General features: G+C 38.4%; 1 protein-coding gene across 7 annotated transcripts in view; it reads right to left on the bottom strand.

Annotated features, from left to right (window-relative positions):
- The window catches only part of CACNB2 (calcium voltage-gated channel auxiliary subunit beta 2), a 172054-nt gene that overhangs the window by 7984 nt on the left and 138277 nt on the right, over positions 1-25793 (bottom strand). For 4 of the 7 annotated variants that reach the window (XM_089533321.1, XM_089533322.1, XM_089533325.1 and 1 more), the window contains 5 exons: positions 23771-23847; positions 17860-17993; positions 14458-14538; positions 14100-14158; positions 12071-12180 (listed from right to left, as the gene is read on the bottom strand). In XM_089533321.1, coding sequence (XP_089389447.1) covers positions 12071-12180; positions 14100-14158; positions 14458-14538; positions 17860-17993; positions 23771-23847 — 461 coding nt within the window. Of the gene's footprint in view, positions 1-12070; positions 12181-14099; positions 14159-14457; positions 14539-17186; positions 17249-17693; positions 17714-17859; positions 17994-23770; positions 23848-25793 lie in introns of all 7 variants that reach the window. The other 3 variants (XM_089533323.1, XM_089533326.1, XM_089533327.1) reach the window with 2 other exon arrangements.

The raw sequence follows: 25793 nt of genomic DNA, 5'->3' as shown, positions 1-25793 counted from the left end.
GCTGCTATTTATGGCAGGGTAAATAAAGGATCAGGGAAAGGGCTCCCTTTCTTATTCTCACTGGAACATATAGGGCAGTACTAATGGAATGACAACTTTACAGTGCTGTTCCTGTAGATGTCTAATCTAACCAGGATATAACTTGTTTCCATTCTGTTTTATTTTAGAATTCAAAGTTTAATCCTTCTTCGTGATTCAGGACTATTAAAGGGTCAAGAAAGGTCTCCCAGTTGCATCTGGGCAAAACTAGCTGATCTACTAGCTAGCACATATGCTTTGGCAGCAGGATGTTAGCTTTAGTAATATTTCAAATAAGCAGAACGTGTTGCAAATTTTCAGCAGGGTTATTGTTTTACAATTTATAATGCCAATATCATTTTATGATACTGAGAAAGAAGCAAAAATAAGGTGTTAGGCAATATGACAGTGACAATTCACTTTAATGAAGTGTCATTTTAAGAATAAATTATGGCATGGCTCAACAAAAAGCTGACAGCTTTTATTCTACAATTTCCAGTAGGCGCGTAACACACAATATTCCAGCTGAAAGCAGTAAGAGCAATAAGACAATTCTATCTGCCTATTGAGACTGCAACAGTACGTATCCTAAATCTAATGTGTGCCAGGCAAAGTGGAAGAGAGGAATAATGAACATGTTTGGGCTTTTTGTTTGAAAAATATTTCCTTCTCATTGTAAAATATGGAAGCATGTCTGAGGACTGCTGAACTGTGTATCTGACGTTTGGAAGAGTTTGATCCCATGGATCCAAGACGCTGCACAATGATCTTCTCCTTTCTTCCTCTAACAGCATCAGAGAAGGGGAGGGTGAAAGGAGCTTCCACAGGAGTTTGAGGTAAGTATTTAGAGTAAGATCTATGCCTGCAAGCTTTTCTTTCTGCGCTTTGATCTATCCAGGGGCTCCTAGAATAGCCTCCCAGGGACGACAGTATTTTTTTATTGTTGTCATGTGCCGTCAAGTAGTTTCCAACTTATGGCGACCCTGAGGTGATCCTATTATGGGGTTTTCTTGGCATGTTTCTTCAGAGGGGGGTTCTGATTGCCATCCTCTGAGACTGAGAGTGTGTGACTTGCTCAAGATCATCCAGTGGGTTTTCATGGCCAAGCGGGGATTTGAACCCTACTCTCCAGGGTCATAGTTCAATGCTGATTATACCACACTGGCTCTCTTGCTACATAGTAAACTACTTAACTGGCTGGATTGTACTGTATCTGTAAAGATGATTATAAAAAATATTCATTAACAAAACAATAGTAGAATTCAGAGGCATAACCATGTTTAGCAAAGGGATGTTGTAGCACTTTTAAGACTAACTGTATACAAGTTGTAGAAAAAGCTTTTCTAGACTTAAGCTACTTCCTCAGATACTTCCTCTATTCATCTGTGGAAGTAGACCAGTCTATGGAAGTTTATGCTACAACTTCTTCCACACAGTTAGTCTCAAAGGTGTTGTAAGATCCCTTTGCAAAACAATGGTAAGCATTCTTTTAGTGGATTATGATAGTGTAAGTCAGATTTATGCCACCACAACTTATTGCTTATTCATTGCAGTGGAACTGTGTTCCAAATTCACAATGAGCAAATTCTCCTCTCAAAATAACATTGTAAATAGCACAGCTGTCCACCCAACATGGGTGTTTATGTTCAGAGAGCAAGAAGATTAGCAGGGATGCATCCAAACATATTCCTGTAGTGGCTCACACTGTAAGGGTGTCATCTAAAGCAACCTCCCAAAATCTCATCCCTTTACTCTTAGGCAACACGGAAATAGCCACATTGTGTAGATGGGTGGGGTAGCATCATGTAACACAGCTACATGATACACCTCTCTCTCAATGCACAATTCCTGGTCAATTTGTTTTAATAAATAACCAATAATGTAATGTTCATTCTTAAGCAGTAGTTCTGAACATCAAGACCATCAGACACAATACCAGTAGAAAAAGGTAATGAAATAATTTGGGAGCTATCTATCAATCCTTGCTAGAAACAGATGTTTAAATAATGATTCCATACTCTTTGGTCCCAGTCTGACTGTAGTTCCTTTTTTCACATCCAACTCATGTATGTGGAGGCAAACAATCACTCACATCAGCACACATGTCGAATCAGGTTTAAGTGAGTACTGTTCCTCCTCCATATGTGGATTCAAAAGAATTAGGAAAATTAGGAATCTATGCACCAGAATTATTATTATTTGTTTCATTTTTTATGCTGCCTTTCTCCCAGAAAGACCCCCAAGGTGGCTCACACAATCTCACTGTGCTTTGCAAGTACAGTATTAACATGCAGGGTTTCTTAAAAAATCTTTTTTAAGTAGGTAATCCAAACATTGCACATTTTTAACCATCAGCATGCTTCACGTCAAACCCCAAGATTCAAATACAACAAGCGCTGTACAAGAGAACAATTTATCAATCCTATGAAAGCTGCCAGCTTGACAATAAAGTTCAAATGGATAAGAGAATGGTAATATGAACAAGAGAATCAGATAATGTATGATGGAAAAGAATTTCCTTAGCTTCACTACATGAAACATTTGTCACATTACAGGCCATACATAGTTCAAAACACAAGGAATCAAGTATTCCTGACATGGGCTTTAATTCACAGAGCAACTTCTTTTTAAAAAGGTTGTGTTGAGAAAACCTTTCAGGAAATGACACAATTGTCTTCCCCAGCTAGGAAGCTGTTTAGTAATATTCAGAAGAGAAAAATGTCACAACCTCATCAAGAAAGGAGGAAAAATGGTCAGATGGCTAAACAGTCTTCAGTTTTCCTCATGAAATTGAGAGGTACATTTTGATGATTTTAGGGGGACATATGAACAGGCTCAACATATGGGGTTAACTTCCTCATCATAGTAGTACCGCAGCCTGCTGATGGATGTCTTTTTTAAACCCAGAAGAATCCCTCATCACACTCATTAATGGTCATGAAAATGCCACATTGTTAAGTCAAATCAGAGTTCATTTCCCTCCCATCCTCATCCTGAAGTTATCTGGGTGAAAGAAAATGGCACCTATCTGCAATCCTGCATATAGTGATCAATGGGCCCCAAAGCACCCATGCCTCCACAGCCCCCAACCTCCACTTTAAAGGTGAAACATTCTAAAAACTACTGTACTTTTCTAGTCCAATTTGCCTAAGTCTTTATGAATCTTTAAACTCACCAAAGTTTAAACTACCAAAAATACTGAGTTTATTTTTCTTGAAGATCTTTCACCCTGTCACGATCATTCAGCCTAGTGATTTCCCTTTCCTAAATCTTGCCCCAAAATTAACAGATATCAGAGCCCCCACGGTATGCATGGCACATTTTAGGTGTCTAGATTCCACACACCTGGAGTTATGGTGAAGACAGATGAACATGTGCAGTACATGGAAACACACACACACAAACACACACTTCTACAATAGATTATGTTGACTATTTCTAGTTGAAAAAAAGATATATAATCTTGTTCAAGGTGTATAAATTCTGCTAAACATTGTTACAGTACTTCCTAATTAGAGATAGGGAATATGGTTGGAAATCACCCAGAGTTACATATTTGTGACTGGTTAGCATTCATGCTCCCTATGTAGGGATTGTGAAAGTTCCCCAATCTTCACTGACCAGGCAGCAGCCACTGTGAGTAGCAGGACTTTATTCCCTTGTGGATTGGGAAGAAGCTGACTGACACTTCTGCCCCTCCTGCAAACAACCTCTGGTGTGAGAGGGAACTGTAACCGGGATCCAGTTTATGGCTGTCTGACTGGAGACTGCTCACAGGAGGGAGCAGAAATGTCAGTCAGCTGCCTCCTGACTGAGAGGGGAACAAACCCATGTCACTTACAATAGCTATTTCCTGATAAGTGGGGTGTGTGTGTGTGTGTGTGTTTCGGACTGTGAAACACTTCTTAGCTATGTAAATAAGATGGTTATGTAATGAAGTGTGTGACACAAAATTCTGGCCAACATGTGATGTGGTTATCAGTATGAACCTACCAAATTCACACTTCATGAGCAAATACATGAAAACCAAAACACAAGTATCCTTTAGCAACAGCATTCCACTAAATTCTGTAAAGTTCTGACATGGAAAGGACGTGTTAAAAATAAGTGAAATATTAACATTCTAAACCAATGTATTTTTAGTGTGAACACTGCAATAAATTTGGTTTGCATACTTGTTTTTAGGTGAAAAGATGACCATCAACTGGACATTCATTAAAATATGCAGATTTTTCAAACATCTAGGGTTTTTAAATAATGCATTCTACATACAGTAACAAAACTATTAAATACAACTTCTAAAGCAACATTTTCAAAGCCAAGTTACACATGCAAAAGTGTAGGAATATAGTCTTATTGCATCATGGAGAACTGTGGTAACAAATAGCTCCAAAAAGCATTTTTTGTACGTATTTATTACTTTTGGCCAAATGCAGTGTCAATATTAGGTACATGGTTTAGAAATCCAATTTTCATGCCAATTGCAACTTTATTTAAAATGAGCAGCATTTTAAAGAATTCCATATTATCTAAGGGGTCATTCTCACTGGCAGGATGAATCACTTTGTGATTCGCTCCTGCCCCGGTTTGGAAAGCGATTTCAAAAGACCCCTAGTTCTCATTGTGAAAGGGTTTTTTTCCTTACCCTGTGTGATTGTTGGTTTTTTTAGGCAATTGTGGTTCCCACTGGCAGCACCGCTTTAAACTCCCCTGTCGATCTTCTGACGTAAGACCAGCTTGGAAATTTGGGGGGGGGGGGTGGAGGCTGAGAGAGTGTGACAAGGAGGATGGCAATGGAGCAAGGCAAGGCGTGGAGAGCGGAGAAGAGGAGGAGGAGGAGGAGGAGGAGACGGAGGCAAGGCTGGGAAGGGAGCTTGGGGCCAGGGAAGGGACATCGCCAGGCCGGGATGGGAGAAGAGGAGGAGGAAGATGACAGAAATGGAGGGCACCGGGACCCATGGAGGCTTGTGAGAAGGAGGACAGGGCATCTTTTCTTTTCTTTTTCTTCTCTTCTCTTCTCTCTCTCTCTTTTGTAAATACAATTAAGTGCTTAAGCAACAGAGTGGTTTAGCACCTTTGCAAGTAGTTGCTAAACCATTCTGTCACTTAAGCGCTTAGTTATTTTTTAAAAAGGAACCAAATATCACACCAATAATGACAAGACAGCACTGGGGGGGGGTGACATCTCCCCAAAATGGGGAGGGATGGTAAACGCCCCCCTGCCATTAGTCCCTCCCCTGTAGAATGCTGCGATTCCAATCTTTCATTCGCACTTGCTCGACAAGCTTTGGAATCACGTTTTTTCAAAAGAGCCTCTTTTTAGCTGGTGTCTGCAAAAAACAGTTCTTTTGCTTTTGCCTTACTTCATCATGACAGATTCGATCACGTCGCAACAGGAACCAGTTTCAAATGGAAACTAGGGTCATTTAATTCGCTCAGCAATCCGATTCTTTTTATAATGGGAATGGGGCCTACATGAATTTCTTTTTTAAACCATTACAAAACCTGCTATTAGAAACAGATAGTGGTTTTGTAAGGTACAATATGTACTCAACACATACACAAAAGGAAAAACAAAACAATTAGCAACCATATATACATACCCAAAACATCTGGATAGGGTGGGCATTAATGAAGCAAAGAATGGAAAAACCCAAGACAATCAGGTTCTTGTCCAAAGCATACAGAATGAGATAAGGTTACAACAATAGCAGCTAAAAATGTAACATACATGGGGAACAAACAAGAAAAAGGGTTGGGGTTTTGAGACTGATGCAGAAATGAAGCAAAAGCTACAGAATTGTTTCAGCAGCTCATACAGATGCCACGTATACACAAAAACAGATATATGGCTACTGAGTTTTCATCATGTGTTTTGAGTAAAGGCACCTTTCTGAAAGGAATATATTATTTTTATATATATATATATATATATATATATATATATATATATGCACACCAAATATGTATGATAGATATCAAAAAGGTAAGGCAAATTATTCACCAGTGAGCAAGGACCACATAAAATGGGATCATGTACTGGGGAATAGCTGGCTGGCATCAACTCAGCAGATATATTAAGAATACAGCAGGTTCAATATAGTTGGTAACATTTTATGTTCATAAATGCTTATGAACATAATGTCTAATAAGTGTCTAATAACCTGAAGTGAACAGTTATTTTGTAGGTATAAGGACACCCAAGATCCCAGGGCATAGTCTGAGCATACATGATATAGCTATCATACTGAAGCTAAACAAGTCCACACCTTTTCAGTACTTGAAAGGGAGACTATATTGGACATCTCATATACAGTGCTTTCAGTTCCATGATAGAAGAAAGGCTGGATACAAATACAGTATATTAAAAAAGAACAAGCTGCCTAGCTGTTCAAGCTCACACATATTGGTTATTCTGCACTTGTGTGAAGTTCTTTGGAAGCTTCTAGAGTTATGTTTTTGTAGTTACCCTGCTCCCCCCCCCACACACAAGACATGCATTTCTGCCAAAACCCAGTTTCAAGTCAACCATTGGGAGACCCAGAGAAAGGGAGATATAAAGAGAAGAGGAAGATGTGTTGTGTGGGTTCACAGATAACCACTCAAAGAACCATAGTTACAGATAGGCAACCTGTTCTTATTCAAGGTCTCTGTGACTCATACACATGGCAGAATAGCAAGTTAAACTCACTAAGGATGGTAGCTCATGCCAGGATAGATGAGAGCACTGCTCCACCAAAAGCAGCATCAGCTCGGGATGGAGCATCCACTCTGTAACAGGACAGAAATATAGACTGTTGCAATCATGTAGCAGCTAAGCAGAGTTCTGGGAGAGGAATCCCTCCAAGACACATAGTGGTGGCTAACATGTGAGTTGAATAAGCTTTGACGTCTCGGGGAAGAGGTTTCCAATGTTCACCATCCAATGGCACAAACACTGAGATGAGATCACCTTTCCTTTCCTACACATGCCAAAGGTGACAAACAGCCAAGGAGACGTCCTAAACTGCTTTGTCCAAGAAATATCTAAGCTATGCAAACCTGCTTGAGATAAGAAGATGAGACTGTATGAAAGTGGGAAGGACCAGTTGTTAAGAAGAAAAGCAGAAATCACATTCAAGAGGAAAGAAATGTCCATGGATAGGGCCATCTTGTACTTAAGAAAGCACAAGTAAGGCAGATCCATTTAAGCACTATCAATTCACCGGACCTATGGGCAGTGGTGGGGGCCAAACAGAATGTTTTCCAGGAGAATAGGTGAAAATCACAGGATGCCATTTGTTCAAAGGAGCATGTCATAAGCTTAGTAAGAACCAATGGTAGGCTTCAGTAGGCAGTGGTCTGCAATTAGGTGGATGAAGGTGTATATAATGCTTCAAGAAAATCTTATCTTTGGGTTCACTGTCCAAGAGGAGGCATCCTGTGGCTTGGAGTGAGTCACTAGGTTACTAGGTAGAATTTCAGGGAAAAGTACAAGATGTATTTAGCTTTCCAAGATGTTAGGGCAGTAAGGCATGTGTCTGAGCAAGAAGCTGTCAAATGCAACATCCTCAGTCTATAGAAAGAAGAGAAAGGAGGTCTACTTGGCTGCATAGGAGTGATTTGCTGACTGCTAGTGAGCTGCAAACATTATGAGTTGGATGTCATTTTATAGGTTTGGTGTGGGCAAAGTCTACACAAAGCATCTGTGTCACATGGATAAGAGATCCAAGCGCTCCAGAAAACAGTGGAATATGGGGAACCATGCATGTGCAACAATAGCAGATCTAGAGGGTGAACTGAAGGAAGGTGCAAGAATGCATGGCCACTTGCTTGTTGCAGCAAAAGATTAGAGTCATGTTGTCCATAGCCACATATGTTGAAGAAGTATTTAGAATGCAAGAAGCACTTTAAACACTGTAAGCAATTTGAGAACATTTTTATGACACTTGGATTGGACCAGTGCTGGTGACCATAAACTACAGGCTGTGGTCACCCCAGCCTGACATAGACATGATTGTAGTGAGGACCAGAAATGGCATAGGTAGACAAAAGGTATGCTTCTAATAGTGTTGGGCACAATGTAAAGTACCAAGTGAAGTACTGAGAGGAACGCACCTGGACTGTGCTGCTTGGATCAAGGTGATCCAGAAATCACCTATGAAGGGTGGATACTAATATGAAAGTAAGAATCCTGTAAGTTAATCCTTCTCCTTTGTGGGGAGAGGAAAGGATATTTGACAGGATAACTATTTTGGACTGTTTTGAGAAGGATGAAGGAATCACCTTCCCTTAGATCCAAGATCAGGCGCAAGCCTCTGTCCTGGCAGGGGATCATGAAGTACCTTGAGCAGAACCCAAGAGGTGACAGAGATGGGTGCACTCACTCTATCACACTCTTCTGTAGGAGCATAGGAGGGTACAATCATGTTACCCTGTTGAATATCCTTTCCCCTCCCCACAAAGGAGAAAAATTGATCTCGACAGACCTACAGAATACTTATTTTCATATAAGTACAATATTAATACTTACCTTCATATCAATATCCAGTAACCACTTTCAGAGGTGGTTTTTGGATCACCTTGATCTCCAGCAGCAGAGTCCAGGGATGTCCTAGAAAAGAGGGTCTGAAAGATATGTGAATCTGAAGGTTACCACCAGGGGCAGTTAACAGAACTGTATGGAATACCCTCATCGAATTATATGGAGAACCCGTGCATTGGTAGTGACAGTGTGCCATTTACCAAAAAAGAGTACTAACCAGTTGTTGAATGAAATGTGGTTGGTAGCTGCTTGGTGAAAGGGGAAATCAGAAATGCCACTTGGGATGTCAAGCGGTTTCTTGGCAGAAGAACGATACTTTGACTGACTATAATAATGTTGAGGAGAGGAGGAGTTTTGAGAGGCAGTTCTGGAGTCCTGATGAGATGGAAAATGTGAGATCCATTAAGTCTGGGAATCACACCAGGACCAAGAAATACTCCAGTATTGAGATGAGATGGGAGGATGAGGTTCTCTGTTGGGTTTGATGCATTCCAACACCTCAGGAACCAATGCTCTTGGAGTTGAACCTGGGGCTTTGCCGTGGCTAGGGAGGAACCAACAATATGAACTGTGTATCAAGATCTCTAGCAATTTCTTCTGCAATTAGACTCAAAAAATGATGAGATGCCAGTGAGGTGAGAATGTGAGACAAAGACTGGTGGGGCTTCTGAGTGGAAGGACCCAGTCACCAAAGATTGGGAGTGTAGGATGCTGGTCCTTATCCCTCTTCTTCTTCTTTTAGGCTCCATTGAAGTTGAAAGGATGGACATTTCTCTTTTTGCAGTTGTTTCTCCAGGGACCTGCTTGGCGTGAGCTAAGTGTCTCTAGAATTTTGAGTCCTGGAAGCAGGCTTAGGAGCCTCTTTTGGTGTCAGAACCAACAGCTCCATTTTATCTTTTGAAGAGATTTCATGAAGGGCAAAAAAGAGTCTGGCTCAGCAAGTGCTCCAGCTGTTGCTCCACAGCTGAAAAAGGGTGAGAGGAGTTGTATGAAGATGGTTATTCTGGGATGCATGGGATACAGTCTGCAGCACCTCTTCTCGCCAAAGAACTTTACGATGGGAAGCTCTGTTACCTCTCATTTGCCACCAACCAGCCTGGCAAATTGGTCACTCACATGGTCCTTGCCCAGACAGAGGATGTAATATGCATGACAGGAATCGGAATCTTTGCTCCACACTCAAGACATATATTGAAGAAAATCTTTGGGACCATAAGCCCCTGATGAGTGAAACAGACAAACTGAACTGAAAACATCCTCAGATCTTTCTGAAGATCTTAGCATGATGGCAGATGAAAAGGAATTGGGCTCAGTAGGAATGCATGGCATGCTTGTGGGCAGGCAAGGAGGTAGGTTATTGTCAAAACACACTTCTAGAAGCTTTCAAAGATATCTGTGCTGATGCAGAATGATCGATATGTGAGAATCACAGAGACCATGAAAAAGAAATAACATTGTTAAATATGTGATAAATGGCTACAGCTTTTGACCATGTAAAATCACAGTGTTAGGTGGTAGTTTGCACACAGTCATTGATTTGGTTTTGGTCATATTAAATAATATGCATAACTGTATGCATTAATATAAACCCTATTAATCTAAAGTGATAATTTATGTGTGCCTGACACCTTGGTCAAGAATGGCAGAAAGCAAGTTACTGTACCACTACTACTAACAGGACTAAAAAGAGAATCAGCAATTGCCTATTTCATTTAAGAACATAGCAATCCAAAAAACTAAGTGAAGCAACCACAGCAGAATATACAAAGAACTGGTGGGGGTGGGGATACCACAGCCATGTAGTAGCAAAAGGAAGCATTGTAAAGACTGGCAATAAAGAAAGATTAGTTAGATCATGTTCAGAATGTAAATATATACAGAAATACATCTTTACTCCAAACTCACTCTGATAACCAAAACTATGTTCACTAAATCCCCATATACATTTACTTGATTCTTAAATCTTTTTTTAGACCTATTATTTGCTTAAAATGCACTTTTGAATAACATCTGAAGTTGCAAGCTGGAGCAGAGGCCTGCTGAAATATGTAATCAGACATAGTTCTACAGTGTGCTAAAGCTTACTTTTACCTCTCAACTCATATGTAAAAAAATAAATTATGTTCAACAATTTTCAGTGGCTGGAACAATGATGGTCCCTGTTCTGAGCTTCCAGAATTATGACAATCACAAGAAATAATAAATAATATTTCAGAATTAGTAGCTTGTTGTTGTGTGCCTTCAAGCCATTTCTGGTTTATGGTGACCCAAAAGCAAACCTTTCACAAGGTTTTCTTGGCCAGATTTATTCAGAGGAAGTTTGCCCTTGCCCTCCTCTGAGGGTGAGAGAGTGTGACTTGCCCAAGGTCACCTAGTGAGTTTCTTTGGCCGAATGGGGATTAGAACTCTGGTCTCCAGAGCCCTAGTGCAATGCTCAAACCACTACATCACACTAGCTTTCTAAAAAGACTTACTAAAAGGGTGTAGCACAAAATAGTGTGCCTAAATTATTTAGGGTAGGGGTGGTAAGCATGCACCCCTTCAGATGATGTTGGACTACAGCTCCAGATGATCTAGATTGCAATGGTGAAGGATGCTAGGAGGTTTAGTCCAGAAGAATCTGAAGAACTATACTTTGCCTATCCTTAATTTAGGGAATGTGCCTATATTAACATAATGTATATATTACATCATCACAGCTTTGTAGAGAAAAACTGATGTGTTCTACTGAGTTCAAAGACTATATGATGTGATCATAATGACATAGCACATATGTTGTTTGCTAAGTTAAAAGAGGACACAAATACTGCTGCTTAGTTGTAGATATCAGAATGAGAAAATAAATCACCACTGAGTAACATTATTTGGATCATCACATATTCTCATATCTCAAAGGAAAGATTACCAAAAGTATTCTAAAGAAAGCACTTTCTTCTTTATGTAACAACAGGTTTATGAGATGTACACATGGCATAAGCCAGCTTCTAATAACCTATAAGAAGTGGACACTGGGCTTACTTCTGAACTCTGACCATTCCTTTTTGAAATGGTGTATTATTTGGGGAAAATTATAGGAGTAATCTGACCAGGATATATTCCAAGAATCATCTTGAAAACGTGCTACAATTTTGAAACATGTCCATAAGTTTAGGTAGTTAGCCAAGAAGTACCTGTGCTGGCTTAGGAAGGTAGATATATCAAACACGACTTCCAAAAGGAGAGGCAGGGTCTAAGAAGTGTCTATTATATAGATTTACATATATTACTGAATTGCAACTCCCAGCAGCTCTAGCTAGCACAGCCATTGATAAACCATGTCAGGAATCCAACAAAACCTTGGAGAGTCACATTATTCCCACTCCTGGTCTATATGGACTATATCTGCTATACACAAAATCTTATAATGCCAAGTGCTATCATGATGGCATTCTATATGGAGTAAATATGAATAATCCCCCCTTTATTAAAATTAACTGTTTTGGACTGTTATACATAGCAATTTGTGGTTTTGTTATGCCATACACTTACCTAAGCTTGACCTTGTATTGGATCGTTCTATTATCGCATGCTTGCTAGGATTATTTAACACTGAACGTTTGGCAAGCGAGATATCTGCTGTGACCCGTGTGATTGATATACTGAATAGGAAAAAAAGAGTTGTATTTTGATTTGTTCTCCATGAATAGCCCTCCCCAATAAACACAGTGTCCCATGCATCTTTCAGGTATACAGTTTTAGCTTTTGCTATCAGAATAAAAAAGATTGAGACAATGATTCCACAAAATGTCATTTCTGAAATACCTTGAGGATATAATAAGCAATTTTTACAAATCACATTATCGGTTTGAAGTTTTCCCTTTTTGATTTTTGGGTGCTGCCCCTCATTTTCTTCTGACAAATTATTATTTTAATTATTTTAAGCAAGTGTACTTTAAAAAAAACAATACTACTGAACCAATTCATTTATCCATGCAGTAGAATGGAGAAAATGGAAAATAATATATTTTAGGCTAATCCCATTTTGTAGTTAACATCACTAGAAATGTAACAGGACCTAACTGGCTGTCTAACCATCTCCATGAAACCACTCCTCCCCCAAAACTTTTTTCCTTTTTTCAAATTTACTGTATCCTATTGCCAGATACTCTATTCTCTTGAGTTCAGCCACTCTCAGGTAGCAAACTATATTTCCTGTACTTCATGACTCCTTGGACCCTGCATAGAACCCACCTCTGAATACTGACCGCTGTCACCCATTCCAATATCCCCATTCCAAACTGAGAGTAGACTCTAGAAAACAGATTCAAAATGAGCTTTAGAAGCTTCAAAGGACAATCTGTTTTCAACCCTTCTCCATCCCATTATAAGCTATAATAATGACTACGGTAATACTGGTACTTTCTTTTGAAAATGTGTGTATGCATGTGTTTTAGTTAAACATCCACTAACAACTGTATAAACTTTGACCAAGAATGTTGGTTGTAAAATATGTAATACTGCTTTGTATTGTTCACAATCAAGCATAACGTACTAATAACAAATTGTTAGAAAAATTGGTCAGAATGAGCAGATGTGGAACTAATTCTAAGAATCCTAACTTCTTTCTTTCAGTTAGTCTCAAAGATGTTACAAGATCTCTCTAGATACTCATTCTAAGGGTTCAAAGGATTTGTCATCGCCTTAGTATCTTACAAAGTGTGTCGTTAGAACAGACTTTATTATGTTTAACCATTAGAGATCATTGTAATGGTACAAGTATTTCCTGGATATATACGGATGGCAGTTTTACAGAGATTTGTAGATCCTTAAATCCTGTTCTATATAGCTCACCACCTGAAAGTGGGCTCATACTAGCCTGCCATTATATTCTTAAAGTTTGATTTTGCTGTACACAGCAGACAGCACACTTTAGAGATTTCTGGGGCTACAGCCTCTTGGCTGGCATAAATTTTAAAAATGGACAATGAAAGATAATCATGCATATGTAATGAACATTAATTTTTGTGTCCTGTAAATTGCCCGAAGACTCAGGGGCGAAACAGATGGCCCTGATGGGGCAGCTTGGAGACACCCAATTTAGGGTGGATTGGGGCTGTGGCAAACAGATGTGTGGCCCCAATCCAGCCAGCTTCCAGAAAAAATCCACTCCTATTTGGGAAGGAAAAAAGCCCCCCCCCTTTTTTTCCTCTGGATCCAGCTTTTCGCTGGCTCCAGGGCATATGGTGTCTAAATGCCACACCTTCAAGTTGCCCCAAAGCTGCCCAGCATGACTTGGGGGTATGGTGCATGTAAATGCCACACCCCCAAGCTGGCTTGAAGCTGGCTGAAGTTGCCAGTCTGTTTTGTCTGTGACTATTAAATTCATTAGTTTTAAGTATTAAAACTTAAAGAGTATTAATTTCTTTAGTTCCTTCCCTTTGTGTGTTCTCAAAATTATGAGTGGGAGCTTCTTGTGAGCTGCAGACAGTAGTTTCAGCAACACATAAGTATTATTTTAACAAAGATTTAGATAGATAATTAAAAATGTTTAAATTTGTTTAGGATCTCAACTACTTACCGCCCTTCAAACCTATGTTTTAAAAAATCAAATAATGCTTTTTGCATCATATCTGTCACCTGAAAGTAAAGTAGAAAAAAACCATTTAGTTATTTTACAACAGACAAAACATGTGGGTCATCAATTACTATTTAAATTTATACAGGAATAAAATAATGCCTTATAATGGTTCTAGGGAAGTCATATGCAATTTCACACATCTGACGTATTCAAAATAGTATAGTGTGTATATTTACCAAATTCTAACTTCACTTAGAAAAGAACAAGTATTATTTTAACTGGACTCTTCCTTTTTCTCATAGTTTGCCACAGAAAAAAGGCTATATAAAAATGGACATTTCCCTTCGGATTTTCTTACCTCATATCCCTTTAAGGAAGGCCCCACTAAGACTACTGGTCGCATAGAAGGCACTACATCATATGGAGGGATGTGCTCTGTCTGATAAAGAGAAAACGCACTCTCAATATCCAGTTTCAATATTTCTCAGAAAACACTCCGAAAATACAAACAACATTTTATTGAAATTTAGGAGAATGTTTAGTAAATGCTTCTGTCCAGATTTATTTACATAGCTTGTTTAATTTATATTCTAAAATGGAACTGACATAGCAAATATATTTGCTATGAACTTTCAGTGTCAATAATTCACTCCATATAATTGGAATATGGATAAATACAGAATTGTCATCAGCTTTTGGTATCCCAGAAATAAATATAAATCATTTTTAAAATCTAATAATGTTATTAAGGAAATCAGAGACAAGAAGCAAACAAGAGGAAGGAACTATCAGCTTCCATCCCTCAATATAACTATATGATATAATGGAGCCAGCACAGTGTAGTGGTTTGAGTGTTGGATTGCAGACCAGGATTTGATTCTCTGCTTGGCCATGGAAACTCACTGGGTGACCTTGGGTGAGTTATAAAAAACCCTATGATAGGTTTGCCGTAAATCAGAAATGACGTGAAGGTACACAACACCAAAACCATGATGACACTATTGCGAATTCCCAATGCTCACTCTAAAGTTTTACCACTCAAACCTGTATTTTCAAACCTATATATTAGACTGGCATATGATTATAGTAATAAATATGATTATGTTAGCAACTGCTGAATGCTACATTAAACAGAACCTGGAACAGCAGTCTTTCCCTTCTGGAAGATTTGCTAATATCCCCCCCCCCCCCCCCAATTGTAACAAACAGTGTGTCAAAAATTACTGGCTCATGTATCATGCAAAATCTATGAATGGATAACTGACCATTCAATGTATAAAATGTATCATACAGTTATATGCAAATATGTGGATTTCTTTTTTTAAAAATTCAGCTTCTTTAAAATATTGTTTCAGGTTTGTTTGTTTTTTTTGCTTGCTTGCAGAGGTCAAAATGTTTCAAATTTAAAACCACCAACCTGGAAAAAGCTTAAAAGTAGGTATGCCAGATCTATTTTTCAAGGGCCTACATAGTATAAATACATCAATCAACATCAGAGAATTTTGCCATTGTTGATTACTTCAGTAAGTCAACATGTACCCAGTGTAAACACAGAAAAAGCAATAAGGTAGAATACAAATATAGACAAACATAAATACATCAACAACACAAAAAGCCACGCAAGCAGCCATCTAAAGCAGTCTAAAACATGGAACATATTTTTGTCAGACGTTCTGTTTACATGTAAATTCACCATATAATTGGTAACATAGGAAGAATGATGAACAGTGCCGAAGGCATCAGAAGCATGTGAATTTAATTTTTAGAGTCCCAGATTTCATTGCTTAATAGTAGTCTATACATCTGTTGTGTGATTCTGAAGATATGCTTAGAATTATATTTGCTATGAATATAATCCGATGCATGCATTACTGTATTATTATTATTATTATTATTATTATTATTATTAACCTTTCTTTCAGCCCTTAAGAACTGTGTCGCAACTCTCTTATGTTTAGCAGATCAGTGCCCTGCTATAAAATAATCATGTCTTATAGAGACTATCTACTAATACCTTGCACTAATTGTAACCCTTGAAAATTAGGGTAGGTACACAAATTACCTTATTTGATGGAATACTGGTACTTTTTAAAATTGTATGAAATCCTTCACTGTTTCCCAGCTGTAATTAACAATACTGTTAATGGTTATATGTTAAGGGGCTGAAATGTGCTACAATAGACTTTGGCCACTATATTGCTATTTCAAGCTCATACCACTAAGCTAGTGGTGGATTTTTCCACCTGATGGCCATGCTTTGTTTTTTATGTAGCAATATAGCTGGAAAGTCCATCCAGATTATGATGAACAAATGTCAACACATGACAAGAATGAATGATTTTATTATGATTTGCAAAATTCTTTTTTATGTAAGTAAAATAATTAAAGATGCTTCTCCTAGAAATGATGCTGCTCCTAGAAATGGCCCATCATTACTAAATCAACAAAAATAAGGGGGGGGGGGTATACATAGGATTGCAGCAATGATGATCTAAAAACTATCTGTTTATTAACTGCAAATATATCTTGGTCTTAAAAAAACAACAACAATCATCCAGTGACCCAGTCATTTGTTATCACTCTGTAAAATAGTAAGCAAAGTAACTATGTTAAAGCAAGGTAACAGAGGCAAACAAGGGAATTTTTTTAATTCAAAAGGAGAAGTGAACAGGGTTTGCAGTAGACTAGACAGTCATGAAGATTAGAAATCTGTAGTGTTATTGAGCATAGACCACACTGTCAGATCATGATTGCTGGAAGATAATTTATACAGTAAACTATATATAGATATATGGTGTACATCTATTTTTTTAAAAGCTGAAAGTGCCTTTAAAAATTCTAATTTTACTGTCTAATTGCCTATAATTGGCTGCTAAATAAGAAATGCTGTGTAAGTCTTTAGAAGCATCTTGTAGTTCCCGGAAAAGGAGTGAAAACAGCATGATGATATACCACATTTATCAGCCTCCCTATGAAGGGAGTCACCATTTCTGTCATCTAATAGGAAAGATGCTACAGTTTGACTGCTGGAGGAGAAGGCAAGAACAATGGGGAAAGAATTTATATATGACAATAGGAAAAACTCACAGTAGACCGCCAAAACAAGCCTGCAGTTTTCCACTGGTCTTGCTCATCTGCAGATTTTGCACCTAGTGGATTAGAAGTTTAAATGCTGACTAAATTAAAAACTGAAAGTTCTTTTTAAAGAACAAGATGAATATCTGTTTAGATTTAACAAAAATGAATTATAAGACTGAATTACAAGTGAAAAAAAATCTGGAAAAATGACAAAGAATATGCATGCACTAGAGAGGTGCATTATCTGATCTGGTCAAAGTTTTCCTTCTGTGGATGTTTAAAGAAATTCCCTTGGCAGCCTATTATTCCATCAAAAAGGAAAAGTACCATAAGCAAAGTTTGACTGAGTTATTCACAGGGCCTAGTCTGCTTGTCTTTACTGTATTAGATCAGCTAGCAGTTTGGTCAGTTTCTTCCTTTGCTCTAAATGATTGCATTGCATTATATAAACTATAAGTGATGATGCTAATGATGCCAGTGGCAGAAAAAACACAGCTTCTGTCAGCATAAACTTACCGATTTCTGCTTCTGCTTAGCTACAGCAGCATGGAAAAGAAACAAAGAATAACAACAGCATGCATGTTATTGGCTTGTCAAAAGACACAGACAGTCAACAGGACTCAAAATGTGATGCAGTGCAAGTGAGCAGGTGTACAGATGGCAGCTTGGATGTTTGTGTTACCTTCTTAAAGAAGGGCATTCTTTTCTCTTTGGAGTGGGGTGATGTGACACTGTTTGCACTAGGTTTGGGGGAGCGATGGTTTGCTGGAATATCAATTTCTTCTGCATCTAAGCCAGTGGCATCTATGTCTATAGCTATATGTAGATAAACAATGTAAAATTGTCAGATGGCAGGGGGAGGAAAAAAAGTTACAATGAAACAAAAAAGAACAGTATTCCAGGTTAGATGGCCATCAGGAAGATCAGAGTCAAAACAAAGATAGGGAATTTAAAAGGGTAGAACACAACTAGATTAAGAACATGCACTTTGAATTATGTATACAGTCAGTCCTCTGTATCCATGGATTCCTCATCCAAGGATTCAGCCATCCATGGTTTGAAAATATAGAAAATATATATAAATTCCAAAAAGCAAACCTTCATTTTGCAATTTATACAAGAGGCACCATTTTATTGTGCCATTGTATTTAATGAGAATTGAGCATCTATGGATTTTGGAATCCATGAGGGGTCCTGGAACCAAACCCCAGCGGATACCAAGGACCCATTATACTTAAACTGTATTTTTTCAACTTCGTATAACTAGATTCACAAATACAAATGCATCCTCTGTTATATTGGCACATAAACTTTAGATAATTACTGGAAACTTGAATGGGCATGATCAACCTCTTGAAACTAGTGGCATAGGCTTAGTCATAGGAAATTTCCAAATTCAAGTGGTATATATTAATTAATCTCAAGGAAGAGGTCATACTGTACATCACTATCCTCATGTAGCACAGATCTCTTTCTTCAGGCATATGGCATTTTCTGTTTTAAAAGTAATCAAAATCTAATGGTCATAGAATCCTTATAAAGGGACCACATGGCTAGCAGTAGCCAAGAATAATTAATCACTGAGAGTTTGACTACTGGATTAGGATTACACCACTTGTTCCTCTTTCATGTAACAATTTTACAGAACAAAATTTACCTCTCATGACAACTTTAATATGAAGCAAATGTTAAATGCAAATACTACTACTACTACTACTACTACTAATATATTCTGGAAATCAGATCTGTTTCATATGTTGCAGTTTAAGCTATTTCCAGTGGACCGAGAAATCTTGTAGCACCTTTGAGACTAACAAAGAAAGAAGTTCACAGCATGAGCTTTCGTAGACTTCAGTCTGCTTCCTCAGAGGCATTAGATCTAGTGGAAATTATGTACAACTATCTGAGAAATTAGAAAGTTACTCATAGTTTCAACTTAATTAGGATCAAGTGTATTCAGAAAAAACTTCATACCATAAACAGAGGATACCTTTATATTATATTGAATTGCATATTCACAAATTTTGAAAATTATAAGGGAGCAGGAGAAAAAGGAAGAGGAAGGAAAGCACATTCCAGTCATCATGGAGGTGAAAAATGGCTCCTGAAATGGCTCTATTAAAATGGGTCTCAGTGATAAGAGGCGAAGCTGGTATGAAAATACAAATGATTAGTGCCCCCTCTTCACTCCCAGAAAATATATGACTCTTTAAAATCTTAAACTCTCCAACCTTAAGATTGTGTCATGCTGTAATATACTTACTATACTACTGGTGCTTAATAATATTACCTATAATAATATTATTAAACATTATTGATAATATTAAATTAGTAATAATACTGATTGTTACACTGGCAATAAAACTCTACATCTCATGATTTTGGAAGCTGTGGTTTGTCATCCTTCTGAGACTTCAGAAGAGATTCCAAGGTCCTTCTTGTCAGTCCTGCCAATATCTGGGCCAGCTTTGGCAGAATATGACTGATGGCCTTTCTTTGTAGCTGTGTTCAAGCTCTGGAACGTGCTCCCCAAGAAGGCTTGACTGGCCCTTCTCTGATGTCTTTCCACTCAAGATAATGAAAGAGAATGTAAGTAGAAAAAAATGTTTCTAGCAGAATCTAACTAATCCCTCATAGCCATGTTAGAAAGTTGATCCATTTATATCAATGATCATAACAGTCCACCACAGGTCAGAGCATGAGTGCCATGAAATACTTTACACAGATACATGGCAGAAAGGCAGTTTGTATATATTAAACCAACATTTAGTATTATGAGAATGGGCCAAGTCAAGCTTTGTCTAGCACACTCATTCTTTCTCTCCCACAACAGTAACAAGAAGTTCAGAGGTTTTTCATTTCATATCTGATTAAATGCAGCTTGTCAAATATATGACAAACTATGTTTTATCTTAACTATTGTTAGTGGAAATAAAGCATTTTGTGTTATTTATTTCTCACATTTTTCAACTTTTTAAAATATTGTTTTATCTCATCTTAAAGTTTGGTTACAGTTCTAGACAGCCATGTAAGCACATGGAGAAGTACTAGAATTTTTTACTGTCTCTAGTCATCTAGCCGAACATGCATTTTAGAAAGGAAAGAGGCCAGTCCATGCTTCTAAATAACTAGCTACAGTAAAACATTTCAAACCTCTGGCTTTATACATATTCCCAATCTCTTTTCATATAAATTTGTCTGACTAATGTTGAAGCCTTCCAAAATAATTTCTGCATTATATTTTGCTAGTGTTAAAGAAGAATATGACAATAAAATGAAGAAAAAAGATTATATACCACATTTTACATCACGACTCATAACTCTAAAGATCAAACTTGGGAAAAAGTTTTGTAAAAGTACTTAAGAAAGCAATCTCATGTGTATAATGTGTCCAATTGTTGAGCAAGCCCATTTCAAGCTCAAATGTCTCAAATTACCACGCTAAAATGATTGTTGGTTTCGTTGCAAGAGATGCAATACAAGATATGGTTATAATTCTTTTCTGGTTGTTGGGATATAATTTATAATCAGGGATTTTATTTGCTGTGTATGCAAAAACAGTAGATAATCAAATAAACATCTACATCTGCAGATCATAAGGAATCTTTCTACGTATAGATTTTGCCAAATTAAAAAAAAAAGAAAAGAAAAACGAACAACTATTTCCACCTGCTTCTGAAATATCTGAAATATGTCTTATATCTGAAATATAAAGATTTCTTGTAAGCAGGGTTATGACAAAACTGTATGTGAACAGCCTTGAAAACTAGACTTGATTAATTTTGTGAATTATATTTTATATAACTGATTTAAAGCTAACCATTATGTCATTGAGAAATGTACAGTTAATACATTTATACATTAATACAGTTATACAAGTTTTCAACATGCTCTAAATATTGAAAACCTCTGAGAGATTTTGTGGATCAAACAGGAAATTAGTAATCTTCCTTCCTCTATTAGACAACAAGTCTTATTCAGAAATCTTAGCATCTTAGCAAAATATGGCAAAAGATACAACTCAAGAAACCACATCAGGAGCAATCAATTTAATCATATAAATCAAGGTATCAGTGATAAGGCAACCATTTTACTAGGTTAGTGACTAACAACATGGACTAAGAAGATTGGTGATTTTATGACCCCGTTTTCTTAGACCTCAGAGACAGACTAAAATATTTACAAAACCTCAGAAGAAAAGTGCTGTTGAATCAGATCAAAGACTCTTCATTCCAGCATCCTATTCACAAACTCAGCAGCAAATGAGTCTCCACTTGGCAATAATGACACAAACTGTCATTTGATAAAAGAAACCACAACTTTATTGGTTACAGCTGAAGAGGGTGACCCAAGAATGGGTCCAAATCCAGTTACTGTTTGACATACCAACCAGCTGAGAACAACCAACTAACCCACATCCCACCCGTAGGGTAAACTGATGTCATTCAACAAATCCGCTCCGCTCCTGGGTATATATAGATGTTGGAATGCATACAGGCTGAAGCCACTGCCTAGGAGTGAGACACAGCCACCTGCCCCATCACTGGTTCACTCCACCACAGTCCCATAAGGGCACCCCAACAGAGTCTGATGGACACCCAGTTCTGGGCATGCCACTCATTGCCAACTCCTCAATGGTCCCATATGGAGACTCCCAAAAGGATCTAATGAGTGTACAGGCTGCATCTTCTCCCAACCAGATCTGGGTTGCAGACTAAAAACTGTCCCAAGTGTTGATGAAAATTTAAGAATCCCATGCATATGAAGAAAATACAGTGCATCTGCTCCATACACGGGCGTACCATACGCAGCTTCCACTTTATGCGGAAGCTGTGCTGCAACTGAATGAATGGGGCGTGGGCCTCTGGGGCACGTGCCGCACCACCACAAGCACAAGCCCCATTCTATTGAAAGGGGCTAGTGTTTACGTGGAATTTGCCTCACACGGGTGTTTGTGTGTGTCTGGAACAGATCCCCCACGTAAGGAGAGGCTCCACTCTAAATGAATGGAGAAGAAACTCAAAGTTAACTGATGCACTGAAAGCTGGACCCTGTTTTAGAACACTAGGAAAAAGACCAGAGGGCGGATTCAACCTGGGTAATGACATCTTCAACTGGGATTCTGGTGGTGGTAACCACAAAGTTGCCTCCTTTGGCCAGGATGGATGTTTCTTCTGGGCTCTACAGGCTAATGGTTACTCCAGCTCAGACATCAGAAGGGCTGCCAGACCCAGAAAAACTCATAGAAGTGAAGACAAACAACCACCCAAAGAGGAGGTATTTTTACCATACATCAAAGGATTCACAGACAGAAAGGGAAACTGGTGAGGAAACACAACCTCCAAATAGTCTACAAACCGACCAAGTAAATCCAGCAAATGCTGCGCTAGTGGGCAGAAGATACCCTGTCACAGCCACAGGAGTTTACCGCATACCATGCAGCTGCGGACAAGTCTACATGGGGACTACCAAACGCAGTGTTCAAACACAAATCACGAGAGACACTGCTGACTGGGTCAGCCAAAAAAATCAGTAATAGCAGAAAATGTTATAAACCATCCTGAGCATAAAATGCTGTTTGAAAACACTGAAATTCTGGACTATGTCAACAACTATCAGGTCAGAATGCACAGGGGAGCCACTGAAATCCATAAACACCCGTACAATTTCAACAGGAAAGAAAAAACCCTTAAAGTAAACAAAATTTGGCTACCAGTCCTGAAAAACACCAAAATCAAGACCCAGCCAGCAGACAATGGATCATTAATTAAATAGGCCTTGCCATTCAACAACAGAACATACACAGATTAACATGCAAATCACTTCTTCTCAACCAACAGTATAATTACCCCACTCTCTTCCACATCAGCATTCTCTGAAGATGCCAGCCATAGCTGCTGGTGAAACATCAGGAATAAACTCTTCTAGCCCAAAGACCCCCACAAAAAACTAAGCTAGACTTCTTGTCCTATTGTTCTCCAGGAAATGGTATTCAGAGGCATGGTGACAATGATCCTAAAGGCTTTGTGTAAATCTCCTTTTATAGCTTAGTGGCCATCCACATATCTAGAGGTAGAAAATTCCATGTTCTACATAAGAAAATCATGTGTTTATAAGAACAGTGTGGCTTTCTATAACTGTTACTGGCATGGTTATAGCAAGGTATGCAGTCACGTTTTCAGTTATAGTTTCCCAAATATCTGAATGAGCGAGAATATCCTTGACTATATGAGCTATATTTCAGCAGCCACTGCCACCACCTCTGGCTCCAATTCTTCTCTACTATTCTAAACAAGAGATGATCAGAGAAGGAATATGCCATGATACACACCATCATTATGCATGAAACAGAAAAGAATAACCTATTACACACAATGTGTTCCCAGGTGCAATTTGGTGATGTGCATGCATGCATTTCTCCCTGTTCCTTGTTTTCAGCAATTACTTAAACAAACCTTTAAAAATTATCTGAAATACAAGCCTGTTAATTGTCTAAAAAATATTATTGTTTGTTACCTTACTGGAAAGAAGGATTTGTCATATGAAAACTACAACATGCAAGGTAAATATGAAAAGATAAATGACCCACTTACCAGATGAAGGAGGTGTAGACTTTCTGGAACTAGGTACTACATCACCCAAACTGGACGACGAGTTTCCTCCTGATTTACTAAAGTAAAGTAAATATACATTCACTCTTCTTGCTAACTCTTGTTTACTTGCACGAGAATTTTCCTTGACTTAAATAATGACAAATTACAAAGAGGTAAGAAAGTTAAGACTGCTGGATGTATCATATTCCACCAGAATTGAGTGTTCTTCTCTCCCTCTTGAACATGCATAGCAAAAACCTTCTCTGGAAAGCTAGAATGCTCTCTGGAGCAGGCCTTCTGCCCTCATTCCCCACTTGTTCAACAGATGAGCAACTGAACAGCTAGAAGTTTTGTGTTTATTTAAAAATTATTATCTCCCCAATCCCTGTGAGGAGTAAGGAAAAGAACAGGTTGCCTACCTGTAACTGTGGTCCTTTGAATTATCATATGTACTCTCACACATGGGTTATTCTGTGTTTGTGTGGAGATATCTGGAAGCTTCTAAAGCTGCATTTGATGACCCCAGCCCTGCAGCTGCATGCATATAAGCCATATGTTCCCACCAAAATCCAGTTCCAAGACCATCAGCAAGTGGCCTGGAGTAAAGGGATGGCATGAAGTGGGGAGGAGGGCAACACAGATAACCATTCAAACAACCACAGTTACTAGAAGGCAACCTGGTCTTCTTTTTTGTAGTCTCTGTGATTTACACATATGGGGAATAGCACACTCGCTGAGGATGTTGGGTCATGCCAGGAACAATGAAAGCATTACTCTACACCATCTGATTGGGACCAAACATGCAGTCTATAATAAAATAAGAACGTTATCTTGACCACGGGACATCATACCACAGTTCTGGGACAGGAATGTCTACAACGTGACTGTTGCTCACACCGAATGGGCATTAATTTCTTGTAGAAGGGGTTTCCTAGTAAGGGAACAGGCAAGGTGCAAGTGTTCACCACCCAGTGGGAGAGCTGCCGAGATGCCTTTTCCTTTCTGGGGCCATAAGACTCCAGAGAAGAGGAACTGATGATGTATAAAATTCCAAAATGCTTTCCAACTGTGATGACAGACAAAAAGGAACTGGGTTTTGGCAGAAATGCACAGCTTATATTTGTGCAAATAAGGGGGCAGGGTTACTGCCAAAATGCAGCTCTAGAAACTTCCAAAGATCTCTGTGCACATGCAGAGCAACCCATATGTGTGGGTCCCAGAGACAATGAAGAAGAAGAGCATGTAAGTCTGAAACATTTTCCCAGTCTCTTCTTCCAGAGCTCAACCCTAAGGTAAAAATATTGCCTAAGTAATCATAATAATATCTTTAAACCAGAAAGTAGAATTAAATTCTACCAACATTATGCTATAATATTGTGCCACTACCAAAAACAATTTTACATTATTTAAAGCATACTAAAAATGAAACTATGGAATAATGGCAATACAATAATTGCTACAAATACTATTACTATTTGTCTGAGCAGCCTAATGCTAAAAAGGAGTGTCATGAAGCAGTGGGACAATGATTTGATACAAATTATACACAAATTAATCATAGCTAGAGAGCCAGTGTAGCAGAGGGGTTTGAGCATCATGTTACAACTTTGGAGACTAAAGTTTGATTCTCAGCTCGGCCATAAAACATACTGAATGACCTTGGACAAGGCCCATGCTCTCAGCCTCAGATGAAGGCAGTGGCAAACCTTCTCTGAACAAATTATGGCAAGAAAACCCAAAGACAAGTTCATCTTAGGGTTACTGTAAGTTGGGAACAACTTGAAGGCACACAACAACAACAAATTATAGTCACATATATAGTGCACTCACATGCAAAAGAAGTGTAGCTATGTGCCCGCTGTCCCTAACACCTCATCCCTGGACTGCCCTGCTCTTCAGTGTCTGCATGTCTACAACTCAGGCACAGGGGACATAGGCAATCACAACACATTTATCTTATGCATGGATACCAGTTTATGTTATACACAAGAGTTCCTTTGCAGATGGCTACAGTCAACATACA

Source organism: Sceloporus occidentalis, unplaced genomic scaffold, assembly GCF_023333645.1.
Source record: "Sceloporus occidentalis isolate IW3139 unplaced genomic scaffold, rSceOcc1.0.p SCAF_7, whole genome shotgun sequence".
Classification (NCBI taxonomy): Eukaryota; Metazoa; Chordata; class Lepidosauria; order Squamata; family Phrynosomatidae; genus Sceloporus; species Sceloporus occidentalis.
This window is presented reverse-complemented; position numbering and strand designations above follow the sequence as displayed.